A 19,080-nucleotide genomic window follows, 5' to 3' on the forward strand; every position below is an offset into this window, starting at 1 on the left:
TATTTCGCACAAATATGTTATGTTAGGGTTAGGGCTATGTTCCGGAAAAAAATGAAATTGTTTAGTGGACTTCGGTCATGGTAACTTTTATTATCTGGTTTTGTTTCAGGAATTATGCATTTACAAATTAAGCACTGCTTTAAGGTGACATTGTAGACTTGTGGACAGGAAGCAGTTATCGTCTGACTCTTTAAGATGTGTCTGCTGTGTGCAAAATCAATAATAGTAAACAATTATCCCTCTGGCATCACACTGTTAAGTCTTTCAGTCCGAAGTGTTGATTGATTAGCCTGACTCACCTGTGCCAAGAATATCTTTCTCTCTCTCTCTCTCTCTCTCTCTCTCTCTCTCTCTCTCTCTCTCTCTCTCTCTCTCTCTCTCTCTCTCTCTCTCTCTCTCTCCCTCTCTCTCTCTCTCTCTCTCTCTCTCTCTCTCTCATTTGGATTTCTCCAGGAGGGATGCTGGGTGAGTCAGTTGCATAGAGAGGGGAGGAGTTGAAAGTTTTCACGGTCAGGCATTTGTCTGCAGCCTGAACACACCATCTAATGGGATACAACCGGATACTGCCCAAAATAATCTGTGAAGCAGTGTTTGTGCACTACCTTCGTATAATTGTTTTTTTAAACATCTAACTACAGTATATGGAGTTACTTGTTGAGAAGCAAAGAGAATATATTTAAATGTAGTTACAGCACTTTTGGCAGATTGTCCTTTTCAGGAACAGTATTTTTGTCTTGTATTTTTGTCTTTTTAAAGCAAGGCAATGTTCTAAAATGTTTTTGTGTCTGTTTTTTTATGGTGGGTTTAAAAACTGTTCATTACTATTTATAACCCAAACAATATTATTAAACAAATCAAAAGTTAAAAGCAATTAGCTGTAAAATAATTTAATTTAATTAATTTAGTTTTCCTTCAAGTTAGTCCCTTTATTGATCATGGGTCACCACAGTGAAATGAACCCACGCTAACACAGGGAGAACATGCAAACTCAACTGGCCTCAATTTCCTGACAGACCTTCTTGCTTTGCTGTGACCGTGCTAAGCACTGAGCAACTGTGTCAACCATTTAAAGAATAATAAATAATCAAATTAATTTATGATTATGTAGAAAAATTTAATATCATAATTGCTAATTAATTAAATAGATATACATCCTACTATATATATAAAGCTACTGTGGCCAAAGATAGTTAATACATAGTACATGCAAAGTTAACCTACAGTTATTGAATTTATAGTGTACTTCAACGAAGTCATCTCTATGTAAACAGTAAATTTTTAATTAAGTGAAATTGGAAATTGAACTACACAGTTTGAAAACTAATTTTTATTGACATATATTTAGTTGCTTTAAACAATATATTGAATGTCCCACTTTCCTACTCATAGTTTGACAAATGTTGTGGTTGTTGGAACACAAACTAATTTTGAGACTACTTTTTGGGTGAACAAGCCGAAATAAAACTAATGATATAACAAAATAACAAAAAAATTATCAGAAATTTTGAAAAAATGTCTTGCTCTGTTAAACATCATTTAGGAAGTTTTTGAAAAAGAAAAAACAATCACAGGAGGGTAATAATAATTTTGACTTTTTATACTACATAACTGTATAAATTAGTGCTGTATTTCCCCCCATGGTGATTATTCAGAATTTTGATTAATTCAGAGTTAAATTGATTTCCATTATTATTGGCCACCTTTATAAATTTAACACCTTAGAATTATAAGGTTCTATCTTTCATTTTTGTCAAAATTGAGTTATTGACTTATTCTTAATAAATGACAACTTATTTACATTATGCAATATCGACTTGATGACTCTGATGTGCCTAGAGCAGGGGTGTCCTGGAGGGTCGGTTTCCTGCATAGTTTAGCTCCAACTTCCTTCAACACACCTGCCTAAAAGTTTCTAGTATACCTAGAAAGAGCTTGATTAGCTGGTTCATGTGTGTTTAATTGGGTTTAAAACTAAAATAAGCAGAACACCGGCCCTACAGGACCAAGTTTGGGCACCAAACTTCATTTCATGTTTGTGTACACAAAATCTTTATAATTTATATTGCATTATGTTGATGATTATTAAGCCAACTTCATTTGGTTGAGTACCTCAAAAAGTTTAATAATTTTAATTTGTCATCTTATCCATACTTTTATTTTCTTATTTTTATGCTTGGGTAAAACTTCATTTATGAATACATTTTTATTACATAGTTTGTTTTTGAACACATAAAATGCAAAACTAGACAAATGCACCTTTAATGGATTGCTTCAATAAAAACTGTTGCTGTTTTCAAAGTTTATGTTTATTTTTCTGCAGGTTGTGCTTGAGGGGGCCCTGCTGGGAGAAGTAATGATCTGTATGTAGAACCTACTCTGTTCCAACAATGAGCCACCAGGAGGCACCACATGGCCAGGAGTTGAGAGAGGCAGCTGAGGCAGATCTAGAGCGTAGGGGCCCAGAGGGTCAACAGCCCCCCTCATCCCACCGTAGGCGCCACAATAATGGAGATGGCAGCTCTCGCTCCAATCGCTCCCGAAACCATGGCACAGAGAATAATCACCACCAGTCCCAACATCAGGGAGCCCCACGCTACCGCAGATGTGAGGGATCCAATGGAGGGACGAATCGCACACATGCAGCGAGGAGGCCAGAAGAAGAGGGAGATGCAGAGCAGCAAACCATTCAGCAGCCCATACCAAGACCTGCAGTGACACGCTACCGCAGACAGGGGGACAATGAGGCCAGACTCCGGGCACAGCAACAGAGACAGCGTCAGCGGGAGAGGCAGCAAAGAGATGCAGAGAGAGCCGAGCAGCACAGACTGGAGCAACAACAGCAACTCCTCTCCCCTACGCAAACCATGCTGCCCACCAGAGAACCAGAGGAAGCTGAGGAAGATGAAGGAGATGGCAGCAGTGCTTTGGCCCGATCTGCCAGCACTGAGAGTGGATTCCACAACCACACAGACCGGGCAGAGGGGGATGCAGTCATGGTGCTGGAAGCGGAGCCTGAAGATGAAAACACTTATGGTATCCCACTTCGTCCAGAAGCAGAAGAGTACACTGAGAGTGCAGAGTCAGAGCAACAGCATGGAGGTCCAGCTTATCTTCAACCCCAGTATCCACCTCAGCCACCCCCACTACCTCGAGAGCCCCTACCTAATGCAGAGAGACCTCTTGAAGCAGAGACTCTAAACCCAAACTACTCCAGTTATGTTTACACACAGCCCATGTACCATAATCCCACTGAAGCTGGAGAGGCCCATGAAGGAGGAGCAACAGAAGATGAGCAATATTCTGAGCCCTATGTTGATTACACCCTTCAGGAGCATGTTTATGAAGAAATCACAGACGCTCCCTTGTCCAGAGCTGAGGGACAGACTCCTCAACAACAAAGGCCAGAGTTCAGACTCTTTGAACGTGACTTGTATCAGCAGCAGGAAGCTGTTGGGTCCAGACTCCACCACTATGATGAGCGATCTGACGGAGAGTCAGACAGCCCTGAAAAGGAGGCAGAGTTTGCCCCATACCCCCGCGCAGACAGTTGCGAGCAAGATGAAGATATTGACCAGATTGTGGCAGAGGTCAAGGAGAGTCTGAGCTCACAAAGCCTGGATCGTATTGCCATGGGCTTGAACAAAGATGGGGATAAAGAAGAAGACTGGCCTGAGTCAGAGTCCCATGGTCAATTAAATGACAACAACCCCCTGGAGCCAGTGAGTGAAGGAGAGCTCCCCAGAAGTCCTTCAGAAGACCAAGCTCCAGTCATCAGGAGCAGTCGTGAGAAGAGAGATGCAATTTCACTGGCTATTAAGGACATCAAGGAGGCAATAGAGGAGGTGAAGACAAGGACGGTCCGCTCGCCTTACACACCAGATGAGCCCAAAGAACCTATCTGGGTAATGAGGCAAGACCTGAGTCCTACGGCAGAATCTGACCTACAGCCATCTTTGGGAGCTGATGTGAGTATGAGTATAAAAGATGTTGGATTTTTTGCTGTTGTGTTGTTTTTCATTGGTTTATAGTTTGTAGCTTCAACAGTATTGTTGTTTTTGACGTTATTTTTGTTTTATTTCAGTAGCATAGTCTTCTTGCGGAGTGTCTCTTAAAGGGATTAAATGGCGTGTTTCATGTTTTTCTTTATCTTTAGTGTTATGCATATTTTTGTGTATCGATAAGATCTGCAGACCTTAACAGATGACAATATGAGGTGTGAGGGACAAGTCTTTCAAATGCCCCCAAGTTCCATCATGGATACAGAACAACATTCAATTTTCCTTTTTTTTTGTCACAAAGTACAGCGGAAAGCAGCCCATACAGTCACATATGCTATACATTTTATGGAGGAGTGTAAATACTGCAGTTATGACAGTTACATGTATTCAGATGAAGAATCACGTTAAAATGACAGTTAACATGCATGTATTCTTACACCTTTATTTACACGTTTGCATTACTGAGAGCAGGAAAGAGACAGGCTGCACTAGTAAGCAGTATCTTCCTAATATTGTTTAAATAAAATAAGCAATCAACAAATGAATCTGTCTTGACAGCCTTTACAAGTGAAGGCATTATCTACAGACAATATGAATTCCCAATTAGAAACGAGGGAACCGGAACTGCTAAAATGCGAACTCGTTTCCGGGTTTTTGCATACAAATTTATGTCATGGTTCCTCCACTCTATAACAACTGTTTATGGTCCAACTAATTATATAGAACAGTGGTGCTCAACCCTGTTCCTGGAGATCTACCTTCCTAAGTTCAGCTCCAACCCTGATCAAACACACCTAAGCCAATTAATTAGGACGGCACTTAATAATTACAGGCAGGTGTGTTTGATATGGGTTGCAACCGAAATCTGCAGGAAGGTGGATTTCCAGAAACAGGGTTGATCCCCTGATCTAGAATAACGTTAAAGTGCAATAAAATTGTTTTTACATTTATCACATGTAGATATGTATTTGTGATATATTTACTGTGCTTTGTGGTTAGCATTGTCGCCAAAACAACACGAAAGTCACTGGTTCAAGTCATAACTGGGCCAGGTGGCATATCTGTGTGAAGTTTGCATGTTCTCCCTATGTTCCTCTGGTTGCTCCGGTTTATCCCACAGTCCAAAAACTTGCGGGGAATTGTATGAGAGTGTGTTTGACTGAGAGAGTTTATAGGTGTTGTCCCATCACTGGGCTGCTCAAAACATACAGTTGAAGTCAGAATTAGATTTAGGCTCTGTTCCTAGAATTTTTTTTTTTTCAACTATTTCCCAAATGATGTTTAACAGAGCATGTCATTTTTTGCAGCATGTCAATATTTTTTTTTTCTTCTGGAGAAACTCTTTTTTTTTTGGCTAGAATAAAAGCAGATTTGATTAAAAAAATTTAAGGTTAAAATTATGAGCCCTTTCAAGCTTTATTTTTTGATAGTCTACAGAACAAACCATCCTCATACAATAACTTGCCTTATTACCCCAACCTGCCTAGTTAACCTAATTAACCTAGTTAAGCCTTTAAATGTCGCTTCAAGCTGTATAGAAGTGTCTTGAAAAATATGTAGTAAAATATTATTTACTGTCATCATTGCAAAACAAAAATAAATCAGTTGTTAGAAATGAGTTAATAAATATATTATGTTTAGAAATGTGTTGAAAAAATATTCTCTCTGTTGAACAGAAATTGGGGAAAAAATAAAGAGGGGGAGAGGGCTAATAATTAAGGGGGGTTAATAATTTTGACTTCAACTGTATGGCAGAGCAATTGGTGGTTTATTCTGTTGTTACGACCCCTGATAAATAAGCGACTAAACTGAAGCAGAGTGAGTAATTACACTTTTTAGACATTCATATAGTGACATCAAAAGGTTATATATTAGACATCAAATAGTGATGTTCATGCTGTTAACCAGAGCAAATAGATTAACACATATTTTTATTTGCCAGACTTTTTTAAATGCCTTTATCATGTGCAGCAAATAACAAAAACAGTCTCACATGCAAGTCATTTACAATTGGGTTATTGTTCCCATCAGATGCAACTGGGTGAATTGTACCATTCCTCTCTTCGTGACTTCATCACTCTATCGCTGCTGTTTTCTGGAGAGGACATGCTAGTCTGTCTCATTAATGGTGCCTACCACAGCACCGGACAAATTGCATGTCACTAGAAAATGAAGACTGCTCCTATAGAACAGCTCTCTTTTTCAGTGGTTTTGAGTGCTCATCTGTATTCTGTGAGTGCTACAGTACACATGGCCAGAATGTTTAAATGCAACTGTACTGCTCCTCAGCCACAACAGGCATTTTCTGGACAAAGCCAAGATGAAAAAAAGATGAGCTGTCAATATAAGAAACACAGCAACAATTCCATACTTGTACTCTGACACTCTGCATCATTACTGTTTTTTTTCTTTCCAATATCTAACACAAATATTACTCTCTATGACAGCATAATGAGTAGATGTGACTCATGTGTGACCATTGTTAGTATTAAATTAAATTTATCATCAACAGGCTGATTTGTATGTAAGGTCACAAAACAATTTCACTATTTCTTATAAATGCGTTTATTTTTACCTAATTATCCCAATAACTCCAGTCTGATTTGTTTAGCGATTAATTTTTTGTAATCTGCGGTCATTGGTTCAATGACTCAGTCTGCTGTGATTGGTCGACTGCTTTTTGCTAGAGATGAAAAGAAATGATTACCATGGCTTATCAACATTGTTGAAGTAGCCAGAGTAGAGTATATGTGTAAAGATTGCATTTACGAAACACCCAAACACATTTTTTGACAGTCATGCATGTGTCCCACGCTGCTAAAACACTTATAGGACACATTATTTCACTAAAAAGTAAAAATTTGTTGTTTTTTGCGTTATTTAAACAAATTCGTTTTTCCGAATTGAAAATAAATTTTGAAGCTGCGTCACACTCATGCAATCATTGTGTAAATTCCAGCGTAGAGACTGGATGTCTGTACTGGCAGGTACAACATGACGTCTTTGAGTGTTCATAATTAATTCATGAGAAAGATTTGGTTCGAACTAATCAGCGTGCTCTATTGTGAATGTGGTGCCAATAAGCATGATATAGCTTTGAAGACTGTTACAGTGTACAGATGGCAGAGAGATGCCACGTTGTGTTGCCAACCATAATTAAAACAAGTGCAAGAAGAAGCATTGTTCAGAGACATTGGTCGTCAATGTTGCATTTATTAATGTGCCAAACAAAAGTTTTGTTTGCATTTCATCATGATGAGAGCATAGCTCAAAATATGTTTGTAAGAAACATTTTTTACTTGAGAGCTTTTTGCATCCACTCATCTTCTTAAAAAAAAAAAAGTCAATATAATATAGTCAAGTTAATATCACTACAATATAATAGACCGAAAGATCTGCTGTAAATGCTGCTCTCCGAATGTAAACATGTAAGCACCTTTATCAAACTGTTACTGTGTAGTGTACTGTGTTGGATTTTCGCCACATTTTGCTGTGTTTTGTGACAGGATATACACACATGGCTGTTTGATGCTATTCTCAGCACCTACTGTGTCTCTGCATCTACAGAGAAACGAGGAGGGTTTTTTTTCTTACATTTGACTTACATACTGGTCCATATGAACTGTGCACTGACAAAGTCAAGATCAGTTCCATCTCTGACACTCCGCTAATGTATGAAATTACATAAAAATTATGCTTCTCCAGCCGATCATGGCCTTTAAAATCATTAGCATATTGCTCTATTCTTTAACACAAGCACAAATAATAACAACGACCTAGATTCAGTATTAATTGACATAAGGCAGTAGCAAAAGTTGAACTATTTTGAAAACTGACAACACCACGCCTGTGTAAGAACAGCTGATGGTGGTTATAGCAATGGCAAACTCCCTGGGATCAGGAGCAGAAACAAATTTTAATCAGTAAAGGAAGTGGCACACATTTTCCAAGCTGTTTTAGATGTGATATGTGAACAGCCTCACAAAGAGTTAACCAGAAAGATACAGTACATTCCTTATATATGGAATGTTTGAAATGACAAAAGATTTTAACTCATAAATAATTGACTCTTGAGGAAGTTCTTTTTTCTTGAGAATCAATTGCACTTTCAGATTTAAACCTCAGCTAAGTTGAAGTCAGAATTATTAAAACCCCTGAATTATTAGCCCCCCTGATTATTTTTTCCCGATTTCTGTTTAACGGAGAGAAGATTTTTTCAACACATTTCTAAACATAATAGTTTTAACAACTAACTTCTAATAACTGATTTATTTTTATCTTTGCCATGATGAAGTAAATAATATTTTACTAAATATTTCACTAGACACTTCTATACAGATTAAAATGACATTTAAAGGCTTAACTAGATTAGGTTAACTAGGTTAGGGTAATACTGTAAGGCAAGTTTTTGTATAACCTTTGTTTTGGTTTGTTCTGTAGACTATAGGAAAAAAATTGCTTGAAGGGGTTAATAAATTTGACCTTAAAATGATTTTTGAAACAAAACAAATAAGGCTTTCTCCAGAGGTAAAAATAGTAGGCCTATTAGGCATACTATGAAAATTTCATTACTCTGTTAAACATTCATTCATTAATCCCTTAACTAATCCCTTAATTAATTAATGGCTTAATCCCTTTATTGATCCCTTTATTAATCTGGGGTCACAACTTGTTCAGCATATGTTTTGCGCAGTGGATGTCTTTCCAGCTGCAACCCATTACTGGGAAACATTCATACACATTCATTCACACACATACACTATGGACATCTTAGCCTAGCCTAGCTAGTTGCTCCATCTTTGAGGAGATTTTAGCTGAATCCAGCACTGAACTGGAAGAGATTCTGGAAGCTGTTTTGTCAAATCATTTCTATGTATTTTATAATACTCTGTAACATAATTAATATTGAGCTCTAAGGACTTCAGTCTTTGGGTTGTGTCATTTGGAAGCCCAAATACAGAAACAGAGAAGCTCTGTGGAAACAGGAGGATGGCATTTCTCCCTCTGCTGTAACGTTACAGGGCCTCTGGCCACGGCCCCTAGCTGCGCAGTGTAGGTGCGCGGTAAACGAACCTTTGTGATTTCACAAGGGGTGGAAGTATTTTTTGTAGTCCGCAAAATTCGTTCATTGTAGGCTTTGCTAAGCTAACTTTGTAAAAACCAAGCTCTCCCTTTGCATTGAACTTTGAGCATTTTACATTCAGAGGTGTTGTTTATGTTCACACAGCTACATTACACATCAACTAAAGTTTAAAATATGATATTGAAGTGGACCACCCTATTAATTAATTATATATTTTTTTGTCTGGACAGTGTTCAAGGGGCACAAGACCTCATTTGTAGGTATTCTTTGGGATCAAATGCGTTAGGCTGTCTAATGAGAGAGAACAAATCCTTGTGGATTCAGGAAAGAATTGCACTTAACTGAAAAATATGACACAAGCCACTACCCATTATGCTCGAGCTTTTAAATGATTGTCCTGATGAAACATTTTCAGGGTTAATGTAAAGCATATTATCTATGTATACCTCACCAATATATTTGTAAGTTATATTGTGTTATTTTAATGTTTTGCATATACTATTAGTAAGTATTAGTGTTTTTCAAAGAAAAAAATAATTTTTATTTTTTTCTGTGATTTTGCTTGTTATCAATAATGTTCAATATGCACTTAATCCAGTGTTATTTTTACTCTCTTTGTAGGAGTGAGATGAAATATTTGGTTAGAAGTTATTTTGCTCTGAAGAATTTGCTGTGCATCACATTGTGTATCAAAAAGTGTACTTTACATGAGATTTATGAGTTAAAGGGTTACGTTATTTTTCTATGGGATATTATGAAAGCAACAAACAATAAACAAGTCCAATAACCTTGATTCAATAACTTGTCAGTACAGTATTGCCTAATTTTATTGATTTAACGTTATTGAATTTGCCAAAGTATAAAAAAAACTGATGATCTTTATATAAAAAATCTATTTAGCAACATGAAAAATGTAGGAATTTATTTATTTGGGAATTTGCCTTTTTTTCATCCTAGACTAAGGTGTAGGAAGTTGAAAGCATAATGTTACAGGAAAAAAAGTACTTTTTGAATGTTAACTATGAACTTCAGCAACTACAATTGCGGTTGGGCTTAAATGGGTTAAAAGCATATACTGCCACCTGCTGCACTTCATCGTTACGACAGTTGACTTAAATTAACCAGTACATTAAATTAACATGTAAGCATGTATGAGTAAAGAAAAAACATGGATTTTTTTTTTTACTAAATATTTTATAAAGATGATTCTGAAAGTTGACGCTTTTGCTTAACATGTAAAATTGATCAATATGAATGAGGGGTCTCATTGTATAAATGTATTTGTAAACTGTATCCAATTTGAATTTTGTTGCTTGGCTCATTTTCTCAGAGATGGGTTGCGGCTGGAAGGGCATCCGCTGCGTAAAAACTTGCTGGATAAGTTGGCGGTTCATTCCGCTGTGGCAACCCCGGATTAATAATGGGACTAAGCCGACAAGAAAATGAATGAATGAATGAATGCTTGGCTCATTTTTTAATCATCAAAAGCTCATTGTTCTCCCAACAAACAACTGTCTGTCACATAAGTTCCATTAATTGCTAGGCCCCAAGTATTTCAATTAATTGATATTATATTGATGAGAAGGCATGAGACGATAACCATTTTTAACGATTACTGCTGTTTGAAAAAGTCAAGGTTTTAAAACTGCAAAAAAAATTCTCTTATACCGTTCTTAAGGTATATGTAAGTGTTTTTATTTTTTGTTTGTTTGTGAAAAAACTATTTTTTTTACACGTTTAATTATTTTATATATTTTATGGTGACAGTATTTCCAGCAAAAAAAGAACCTTTAAATCAAAAGCTACTGGTCAGCCCATGATTCAGCAAACAACTGAGAAACAAATTTGCTTACTTGCGGTATTTTTTATTTGTTAATGTCTTGCTAGTGAAAAGTTGTTGTAAAAAGTTTTAAAAGTTTGTTGTCGCTTATAAACCAACATCCTGTGTGGTTATGTACCTGAACAGTGCAGTGGAGACTGGAAGTTACTTACTATATATAGAAAAAAAAAGAAAGATATCCAAAGATGCCTTTTCAAGTTGAAAAGAAATCTGTTTTGTAAACTAATTAAGATAGCAGGTCAATGATTAAATTAATTTATTGTACCTGACATGTTTACTGTTCCAAAATATTTAAAATGTTTCTTAAAATATAATATAGTATGTTCAATAGAGGAAAAAAGCTTTGTTTTTTTTTACCCAGGAGGACATTTGTGAGCAGCAATTACAATACCTTCATATCATGATACCATGATATTTTTATCCGAGGGTTTCATACTGTCAGAATCTTATAGAGGCCCATGCCTATTAATGAGTAACTTGGTGAATTTTTCTCAACATAATGAAGTACAAATAATTCCATTAGCAACCTCAAGTAACATCCTACAGATTTTCAAAATTATGATAGCATTCAACCACAAATAATATTCAAAAGATTAAGAAAGTCTGTTATTTTTCTCCTTGCTACAATATGATTTATTTAGTGCAGTCAAGAGTAATAGCAGTAAATAATTCAGCAAGGCTCATATAACACTTACATACAACGCTTCTTCCCCAGCCCTTTACTACTACATAACATTACCACTTTTAAAGTCTATGATTTATCTGACATCTATTTTATACAATATATACACTTATAGATTATGTACATTTCTGGATGGGATTATTAAAAGTCATGTGACACTACTGTAAGTGACTGTTAGAAACTAAGTCCGTTATTACTGCTTATTCCACTTGTCATTTTTTTTTATTTTTCTATTTTTAAAAGAAAGAAGCATTTCCAAGTTATCTCTGGTGTAGTGTAGATTGTTCATTGTGTCAGAAACAGTTTTCCAGGTAGCCATGTAACAGGATCAGTGTTGACCTCTGTTGTCTGGTGCCATTGTGAATTTATCAACGTGAGTTTAATGAGAGAGCAAGACGCTTGTCTGTTCTCTTCTCTCATCCTCTGGTTCAAAGAGCAACACTTGCTGTAAACACTTGATTTGAGTGGATCGTGAGGAAGAACATTTTTCACTGCAGCTTTTGATATGGAAAATTTCTGGATGTATCAGGTAGATTGTCAGCATGGTGATGAGGTGAGGAGCTCATGGGTTACTGCGTAAATGGTTTCTCTTTCTGTAATTCACATAAGTTTATTCAATTGGGTATAGTAATGAAGTACACATGTATTTATAGTTATATGGGCTTGCAAATAAAGCATTACAATGCAATTCCATTCTTCACATCCGATGATGTTGTGGTGGACTGCAGTATTTATACATTCTGACAAACAGATTCTAATTATTATTATTTTACCTTGGTATTTATTTAGGATATGAGTCACTCATTTTCTAGTATTTTACATTTCAGATAGATTTAAGAGGCCAATATGAGATATTTTACTTTTCATTGCTTTAGGAAGTGTTATCTGTTTTGTTGTTTGCCTTGACCTGGTGCCTGAATCTACCTGACTAACTATTATTGTCAGTCACATTTGTGTATGTTTTTTAATTAATTTATCTGTTTCTTGTCTCTTTATTCTATCTCATTGCTTTGCTTTTAAAATGCTAAAAAAATCTCAAGATGTAGCTGTATTTATTATTTTTTTTGTAATTGATTAGAATTTTGGTACTTTAGAGAGTCTTTAAAAAAAATTGTAACTTGCAGTTTTAATGAATGTGCGTATTTTGTCCAGTCTCCAGGATCAGGCTCCACCTCCCCTCAAGGGGCAGAATCATCCAGCCATCAAATGATGTCACAGGAGGGGAGTGACAGCTTTGAGTCTCCATCTCCAGCTGGTAAAGAGGTAGGAGGCAAAAAATCTACTTCTGACACTGTTAAAAAAAAACAATACAAACATGTTACAAACCACAGCAAATTATCTAGGACTCTGTTATAATAGGTTCTTAAAAAAAGTTTTTTTAGAGCTTATAAATGTGGCTTCAAACTGTCTATAATAGATGTCGAATTGGACATTCTAGATTGACTCATTTGTATTTGTTGAATAACAAAGCACCCCTTAAATGTAATTACTGGCAGGCTGCTCTTACTATGAAACATTTTGTTGGAATGTGAAAGTTTGAATACCATTAGACAATTTTTTTTTATAAGGAAAGTACTTTGATGGACATTTTTAATAAAGTATCACCCGGTGAAAAAATTAACTTTGAATATATTTCTGTGTGAATTTTATTTATTTATAACCTATATATAATATATATTATTGTAATATGAATTAGTTTTTATCATGTAATATTATATGTCTTCATTTTGCCACAAAAGCCATAAGTTGCTGATGTGACTATAATAAATAAAAATAAATAAATATAAATGTAGCTTTGTCATCATTGGCACCCAGATCTTCACACACACAGAACGAGTAGCATGTACTCTCAAATGTAATTTTTATTACTTTTACTAGTCGATTACAATCATTCGCTGATAAATTGGTGTATATTGGTACTATATTTTTTTATATAGCATCAAATATAATATTTTCAATTTTATCAAATTTAAAAATTATATACAGTTGAAGTCAGAATTATTAGCCCCTCTAAATTATTAGCGCCCCTGTTTAATTTTTTTTCTCCAATTTCTGTTTAACGGAGGGAAGATTGTTTTAACACATTTCTAAACATAATAGTTTTAATAACTCATTTCTAATAACTGATTTATTTTATCTTTAAAATTTTTTTATTTATTTACTGCCATGATGACAGTAAATAATATTTCACTAGATACTTCTATACAGCTTAAAGTGACATTTAAAGGCTTAACTAGGTTAATTAGGTTAACTAGGCAGGTTAGGGTAATTAGGCAAGTTATTTTATAATAATAGTTTGTTATGTAGACTATCGAAACAAAAATTAGCTAAAAGGGGCCAATAATTTTGTCCCAAAAATGTTTTTTAAAAAAATGAAAACTGCTTTTATTTTAGCCGAAATAAAACAAATAAGACTTTCTCCAGAAGAAAAAATGTTATCAGACATACTGTGAAAATGTCCTTGCTCTGTAATCATTATTTGTGAAATATTTAAAAAAGAAAAAAAAATCAAAGGGGGCTAATAATTCTGACTTATATATATATATATATATATATATATATATATATATATATATATATATATATATATATATATATATATATATATATATATATATATATATATATATTGTATACAGGTATACAACAGGTTGACAACATAAAAACAAAAGAGTAAAAAAAAAAAAAATCAAACACAGAAACAGAGAGTCTTAAACCCCCGTTTGTATGAGGAACTACTTTCTTCCATCATTTATTCACATCTGCAGCTGGTCAGAACAGCAAAAAATTTTGCTACTTCACCAACATCACTTTAGAGCTTGTATTTGAATGATTCTTTAGCATAATATCTAAAGTTATGACACAACAGGTGATTTTGCTCACATTTTAAGATTATAATGCTGTACAGCATGAAATGCCATCAGTCTACAGGGATTTCTGAGCATTTCTCTGTTACAATCAGGATTTTACAGTAATTGACCTTGAAAAAGCCAAAGCAAAGCAACCACTACCAGATTACTATGGTATAAATACAGCACAACATACAAAAGAGAAAGATCTACTTAAAGTGTCATTTTCCTGTGCTGTAATGATTTGTTCAGCTGTAGTTTTAAAACTAAGCTGAGGAAATGCTGTTTTTCTTCCCTAAGGACTTATTATGCAGTCTCTGTCGCCATATTGTGGCGAAATAACTACATTCTTATCTAAAAAAAAACCTAAATAGTACAATATGTTGCTCTACAGCAGCAATATAAGTCAAACTGTAGTGACTGGATTGATTTGCTGTCACTCTGTGTGGGGGGAGTAATACATACAGTAGAGTGAATACATAGTGAGGAGGCTGTACAAATAGTGATAATGCAGAATATTGCACGGCTGTCAGCCAATTAGATTTGAGAATAATAATAATAATAATAATAATAATAATAATAATCATTATTATTATTATTATTATTATTATTATTATTAACAATTATAATAATTATAATTAACATATATATATATATATATATACATATGTATACACAAACATACATGTAATGTACCGGTTAGCCACAATAGATAGAATGTGATAGTCAACATATGCCATGCCCAAATATAACAACCCATGCTTATTCTTGATATGTGATTCTGGTCAACTAAAAACTTTTTTAAACTTATGTATAAATATGTTTTAGTGGTTTTGAGGAAATGTAGCCATAATCATTAAATAAGGATGACCTTAGGTAGAAAGATTAAATGTTAAAGAATGCTTTATGTAACCATTTGTGTTCTTGGTTTGTGTGTGCAGTCAAGAAGAAGTCTTGCTTCATTCCCAACATATGTGGAAGGTAAGACTGCTTATAATTCCCTTGGTAACACTTTAAAATAACTATACACTATTAATTTTTAATTTATTAAGCATTAGCAAATAATAAATTATTTGTTTAGCATAACCTCTACATTATAAGACATCAGTAACAGTTCATTAATACACCTACAAATGATGTATTCTTGACTTTAAGCACATTTATAAACTTTGTAATAATTGTACTTTCATACTTTGTTACTGATTATTTTTTTATCGCAAAATTAAGTGTTGCATTACTTACAAACCATTTGTATTTAAGAGTAGTTGGTGGTTTTTAAGATCATTCAGGTTATTAAACTATTCAAATAAACTTATATATTTAAAATTTATATATCTTATTGTGCAGGTATATAGTAATGGTTACTCTGTTTGTATAAATAATGATAATAAATAAATGCTTTTTAATGACAATAAATAAATGCTTTATTAACACAACTTTATCCAGTTTTGTGACCTAATCTGAAGTAAGGACTATGCAAATCCCTTATAAATGACAGTTAAAGGCTCAGTTAAAAAAAAAAAATCACAATACACAAATAACACTGTATCAAATGAAAAAAAAACACATTTTTCATTTGATACTGAGGCTAGTGACTGTAATTGTCGTTTATAAGAGATTTATAAAACATAAATAGTTCTCACTTTATATTAGGTCATAAAACTGGATGAAAATGAGTTAACAAAGCATTTATTAACATACAGCATAACTGTTACTAATGGTCTGATTAATAGTATAAATATTGATTTGAATGTTTAATAAACATTTAATAACTTATTCTGAATCATCTTAAAAACCAACAATTACTTTTGATTACAAACAGTTTGTAAATACTGCAATACTTAAATAAGTCAAGAAAAATTACTTCGTTTGTAGCTTGTTGTTATAAACTATCTACTAATGTCTTATAATGTACAGTTGATAATTAACAAATAATGAATTAACTATTTATTAATACTTAATAAATTATTAATAGTGTGTAGTTAGTATAGACTGTCACCATTTCCTTTCATTGTTTCTAATTGTTTCTCTTCCTATCTAGATATTCTGTAACCACAAGTCTACCTTTCCAAGTATTTTCTTTTCTCTTAGTACCAGGGCCGTGTGACCCAGAGGACCTTATTGATGGTATTATCTTTGCTGCTAACTACCTGGGATCCACCCAGCTGCTCTCAGACAAGACACCCTCCAAAAATGTGCGCATGATGCAGGCTCAGGAAGCTGTGAGTCGCATTAAGGTGAGCTGAAATGCATCTGCTACTCTGAAGTTCACTATAATAAGTGACCCTCAGTTCTAAAACCTACTGCAACAAATTTACTTTAAAATATTTGCTCCAAGATCATCATAAATGTTTCTAGAAAGCAAATCCAAAGCAAGAAATCTAGAGATGTGTATACTGTATTTATTACACAAGCATTTTATTCTTCAGATACTTGATGAATTAACTTTTTGCTGACAGAAAGTCTTACTTTGTTATTTAAATTGAATTGTCAGTTCACAGCAGATTAAGGCCGTACTTACACTATGTACAGTTGCCTCAAACCGGGCCGAAGCACGCTTGTCCCCATTCCCATCTCCCCAGACGGCCCTCACTCACATTACAATCGGGCCTGGGCACGCTTAAGTCATCGATGCTGCGCTGTTCAGTAAGCGCTCTCGCTCAGCACAGTGGAGATTTCTCTAGTTATATTGTTTACGTCGTTTGATATTCAGTGACACGCAGTCCTATATTTCGCCGAACAGATCTGTAACTTTTGGCACTCATAAACAATCATAAAGCCCTCTTGCTGCAGGAATGAGGAGGTTTGCTGAAGGTGCGCAGCTGTCGTGGATTGAGGGGCTTGCGTATTTAACAAACTACGGCAGTTTGCGTTCATTGAACAGTAAGATTGATTAATAAATCCATATAAAACAGTCCCTTAAAAGTCACGTCTCGCTTTCAGTTTCGGGCTTTGGCGCGTTTGTTTGGCGCGCCCAAGTGAACCGCGCTCAGGCCCACCTCTTCCAACTGGGCCAGGGCCGGCCAGGTGAACCGTGCCTAAGCCAGATTCAGCACACTCACACTTCTCAAACGATCCGGGAAACGGGCCTGGGCACTTTTCGAATAGCATAGTGTTAGTACGCCCTAAGAGAGATGGTTGTAAAACTGTGGGATGGTTGTAAAAGTATGTGTACACAATCTTTTTTCAGTAATAAAATGATTCTATAGTCAAATGCCATGATTCTTGTTCCTAAAGGACCAGCAACATTTACCATCTCCTGCCTGCTCATCCTCTTGTGTCATTATACAGTCATTCACTCTGTCACTTGCATTACTCAGCATTTTTTACCTCCACCTAAAAAAATGCAGTAAACCCAACACATGTGCCATTTAGTCTTCCTCCAGCATATCCCTTTGTATAAACATTTTGTGTTGAAATGTTAAATTACAGATTGTGTTGTGTATGGAGCCAACAATGTTGGAATAGTTGTTTGCAAATTAGTATACTTATGTGGTCACTGAACAATAATGGCCCAATCCCAATTCTATTTTTGCACCCCTACCCCTACCCATTCCCCTTTGCCCTTGAAATGGGGTGTGAAGGGGAAGGGCTTCAAAATGTACCCCTAAGAAATGGGACACCACTACAACACCTGCACACGTCATCATATGTCATTGCGATCTCTTGCTTCATAAGAGATCAGTTATTCCAGTTGTGCAATTTTTGGGTATTTATCTTCAGGAAATCATTGAAGGCAACAATATTATGTTGTCAAAACAATATATTGTGGCAATAAGCTCGTAACAGTACTGTGCATTTACACCCTGGCCATATTCACAAAAACAGCATTAACATTATTATTTATGAGTTTAAGCCATGTCCCATAATTACCCCATAATGACGATGTGAAAAAAGTTTATTTTTTTGAAATTGTTACAAATTTATTAAAAACTAAATAATGTGAAAAATTACATGTACTTAAGTATTCACAGCCTTTGCTCAATACTTAGTTGATACACCTTTGATAGCAATTACAGCCTCAAGTCTTTTTGAATATGATGCCACAAGCTTGGCAAACCTGTCTTTTGGGAATTTTTGCCCATTCCTCTTTGCAGTTTCTCTCAAGCTCTATCAGGTTGGATGGGAAGTGGCAGTGTACAGCCTTTTTCAGATCTCTCCTGAAATGTTCAATAGGATTTAGGTCTGGGCTCTGGCTGGACCACTCAAGGACATTCACCGAGTTGTTGTGAAGCCACTCCATTGATATTTTGGCAGTGTGTTTTGGGTCATTGTCCTGCTGTAAGATGAACCGTCACCCCAGTCTGAGATCAAAAGCATTCTCGAGCAGGTTTTCATTCAGGATGTCTCTGTACATTGCTGCATTGATCTTTCCCTCTATCCTGACTTGTCTTTAGAATTTTAAGGAAATAAACAAATTTAATCCATGTTGGAATAAGGCTTTAACATAACAAAATGTGGAAAAAGTGAAGTGCTATGAATACTTTCTGGATGCACTGTAAATCAGCAAAATTGAAATATTTGCATGCTGAAGACCTAAAAAACAGGCAAAAATACCAACAGGGTGCATGATAATGTTTTGGGTACATATGGAGCAAACCAACACAAAATACCTCATGCCCAATAAA

The 19,080-nt window shown here is 35.1% G+C and overlaps 1 protein-coding gene across 10 annotated transcripts in view; it reads left to right on the forward strand.

The window, feature by feature from the left end:
- apba1a (amyloid beta precursor protein binding family A member 1a) overlaps positions 1-19,080 on the forward strand; it is a 104,947-nt gene that overhangs the window by 68,419 nt on the left and 17,448 nt on the right. For 6 of the 10 annotated variants that reach the window (XM_087254169.1, XM_087254172.1, XM_087254171.1 and 3 more), the window contains exons 3-6: positions 2,321-3,965; positions 12,756-12,866; positions 15,394-15,433; positions 16,544-16,689. In XM_087254169.1, coding sequence (XP_087110295.1) covers positions 2,388-3,965; positions 12,756-12,866; positions 15,394-15,433; positions 16,544-16,689 — 1,875 coding nt within the window. In that variant the 5' untranslated portion in view covers positions 2,321-2,387. Of the gene's footprint in view, positions 1-2,320; positions 8,681-10,411; positions 11,083-12,755; positions 12,867-15,393; positions 15,434-16,543; positions 17,153-17,445; positions 17,791-19,080 lie in introns of those variants that run through there. The other 4 variants (XR_015491793.1, XR_015491791.1, XR_015491790.1 and 1 more) reach the window with 3 other exon arrangements.

This window comes from Danio rerio, chromosome 5, assembly GCF_052040795.2.
Source record: "Danio rerio strain M-AB ecotype USA chromosome 5, GRCz13ab, whole genome shotgun sequence".
In the NCBI taxonomy this organism is placed as follows: Eukaryota; Metazoa; Chordata; class Actinopteri; order Cypriniformes; family Danionidae; genus Danio; species Danio rerio.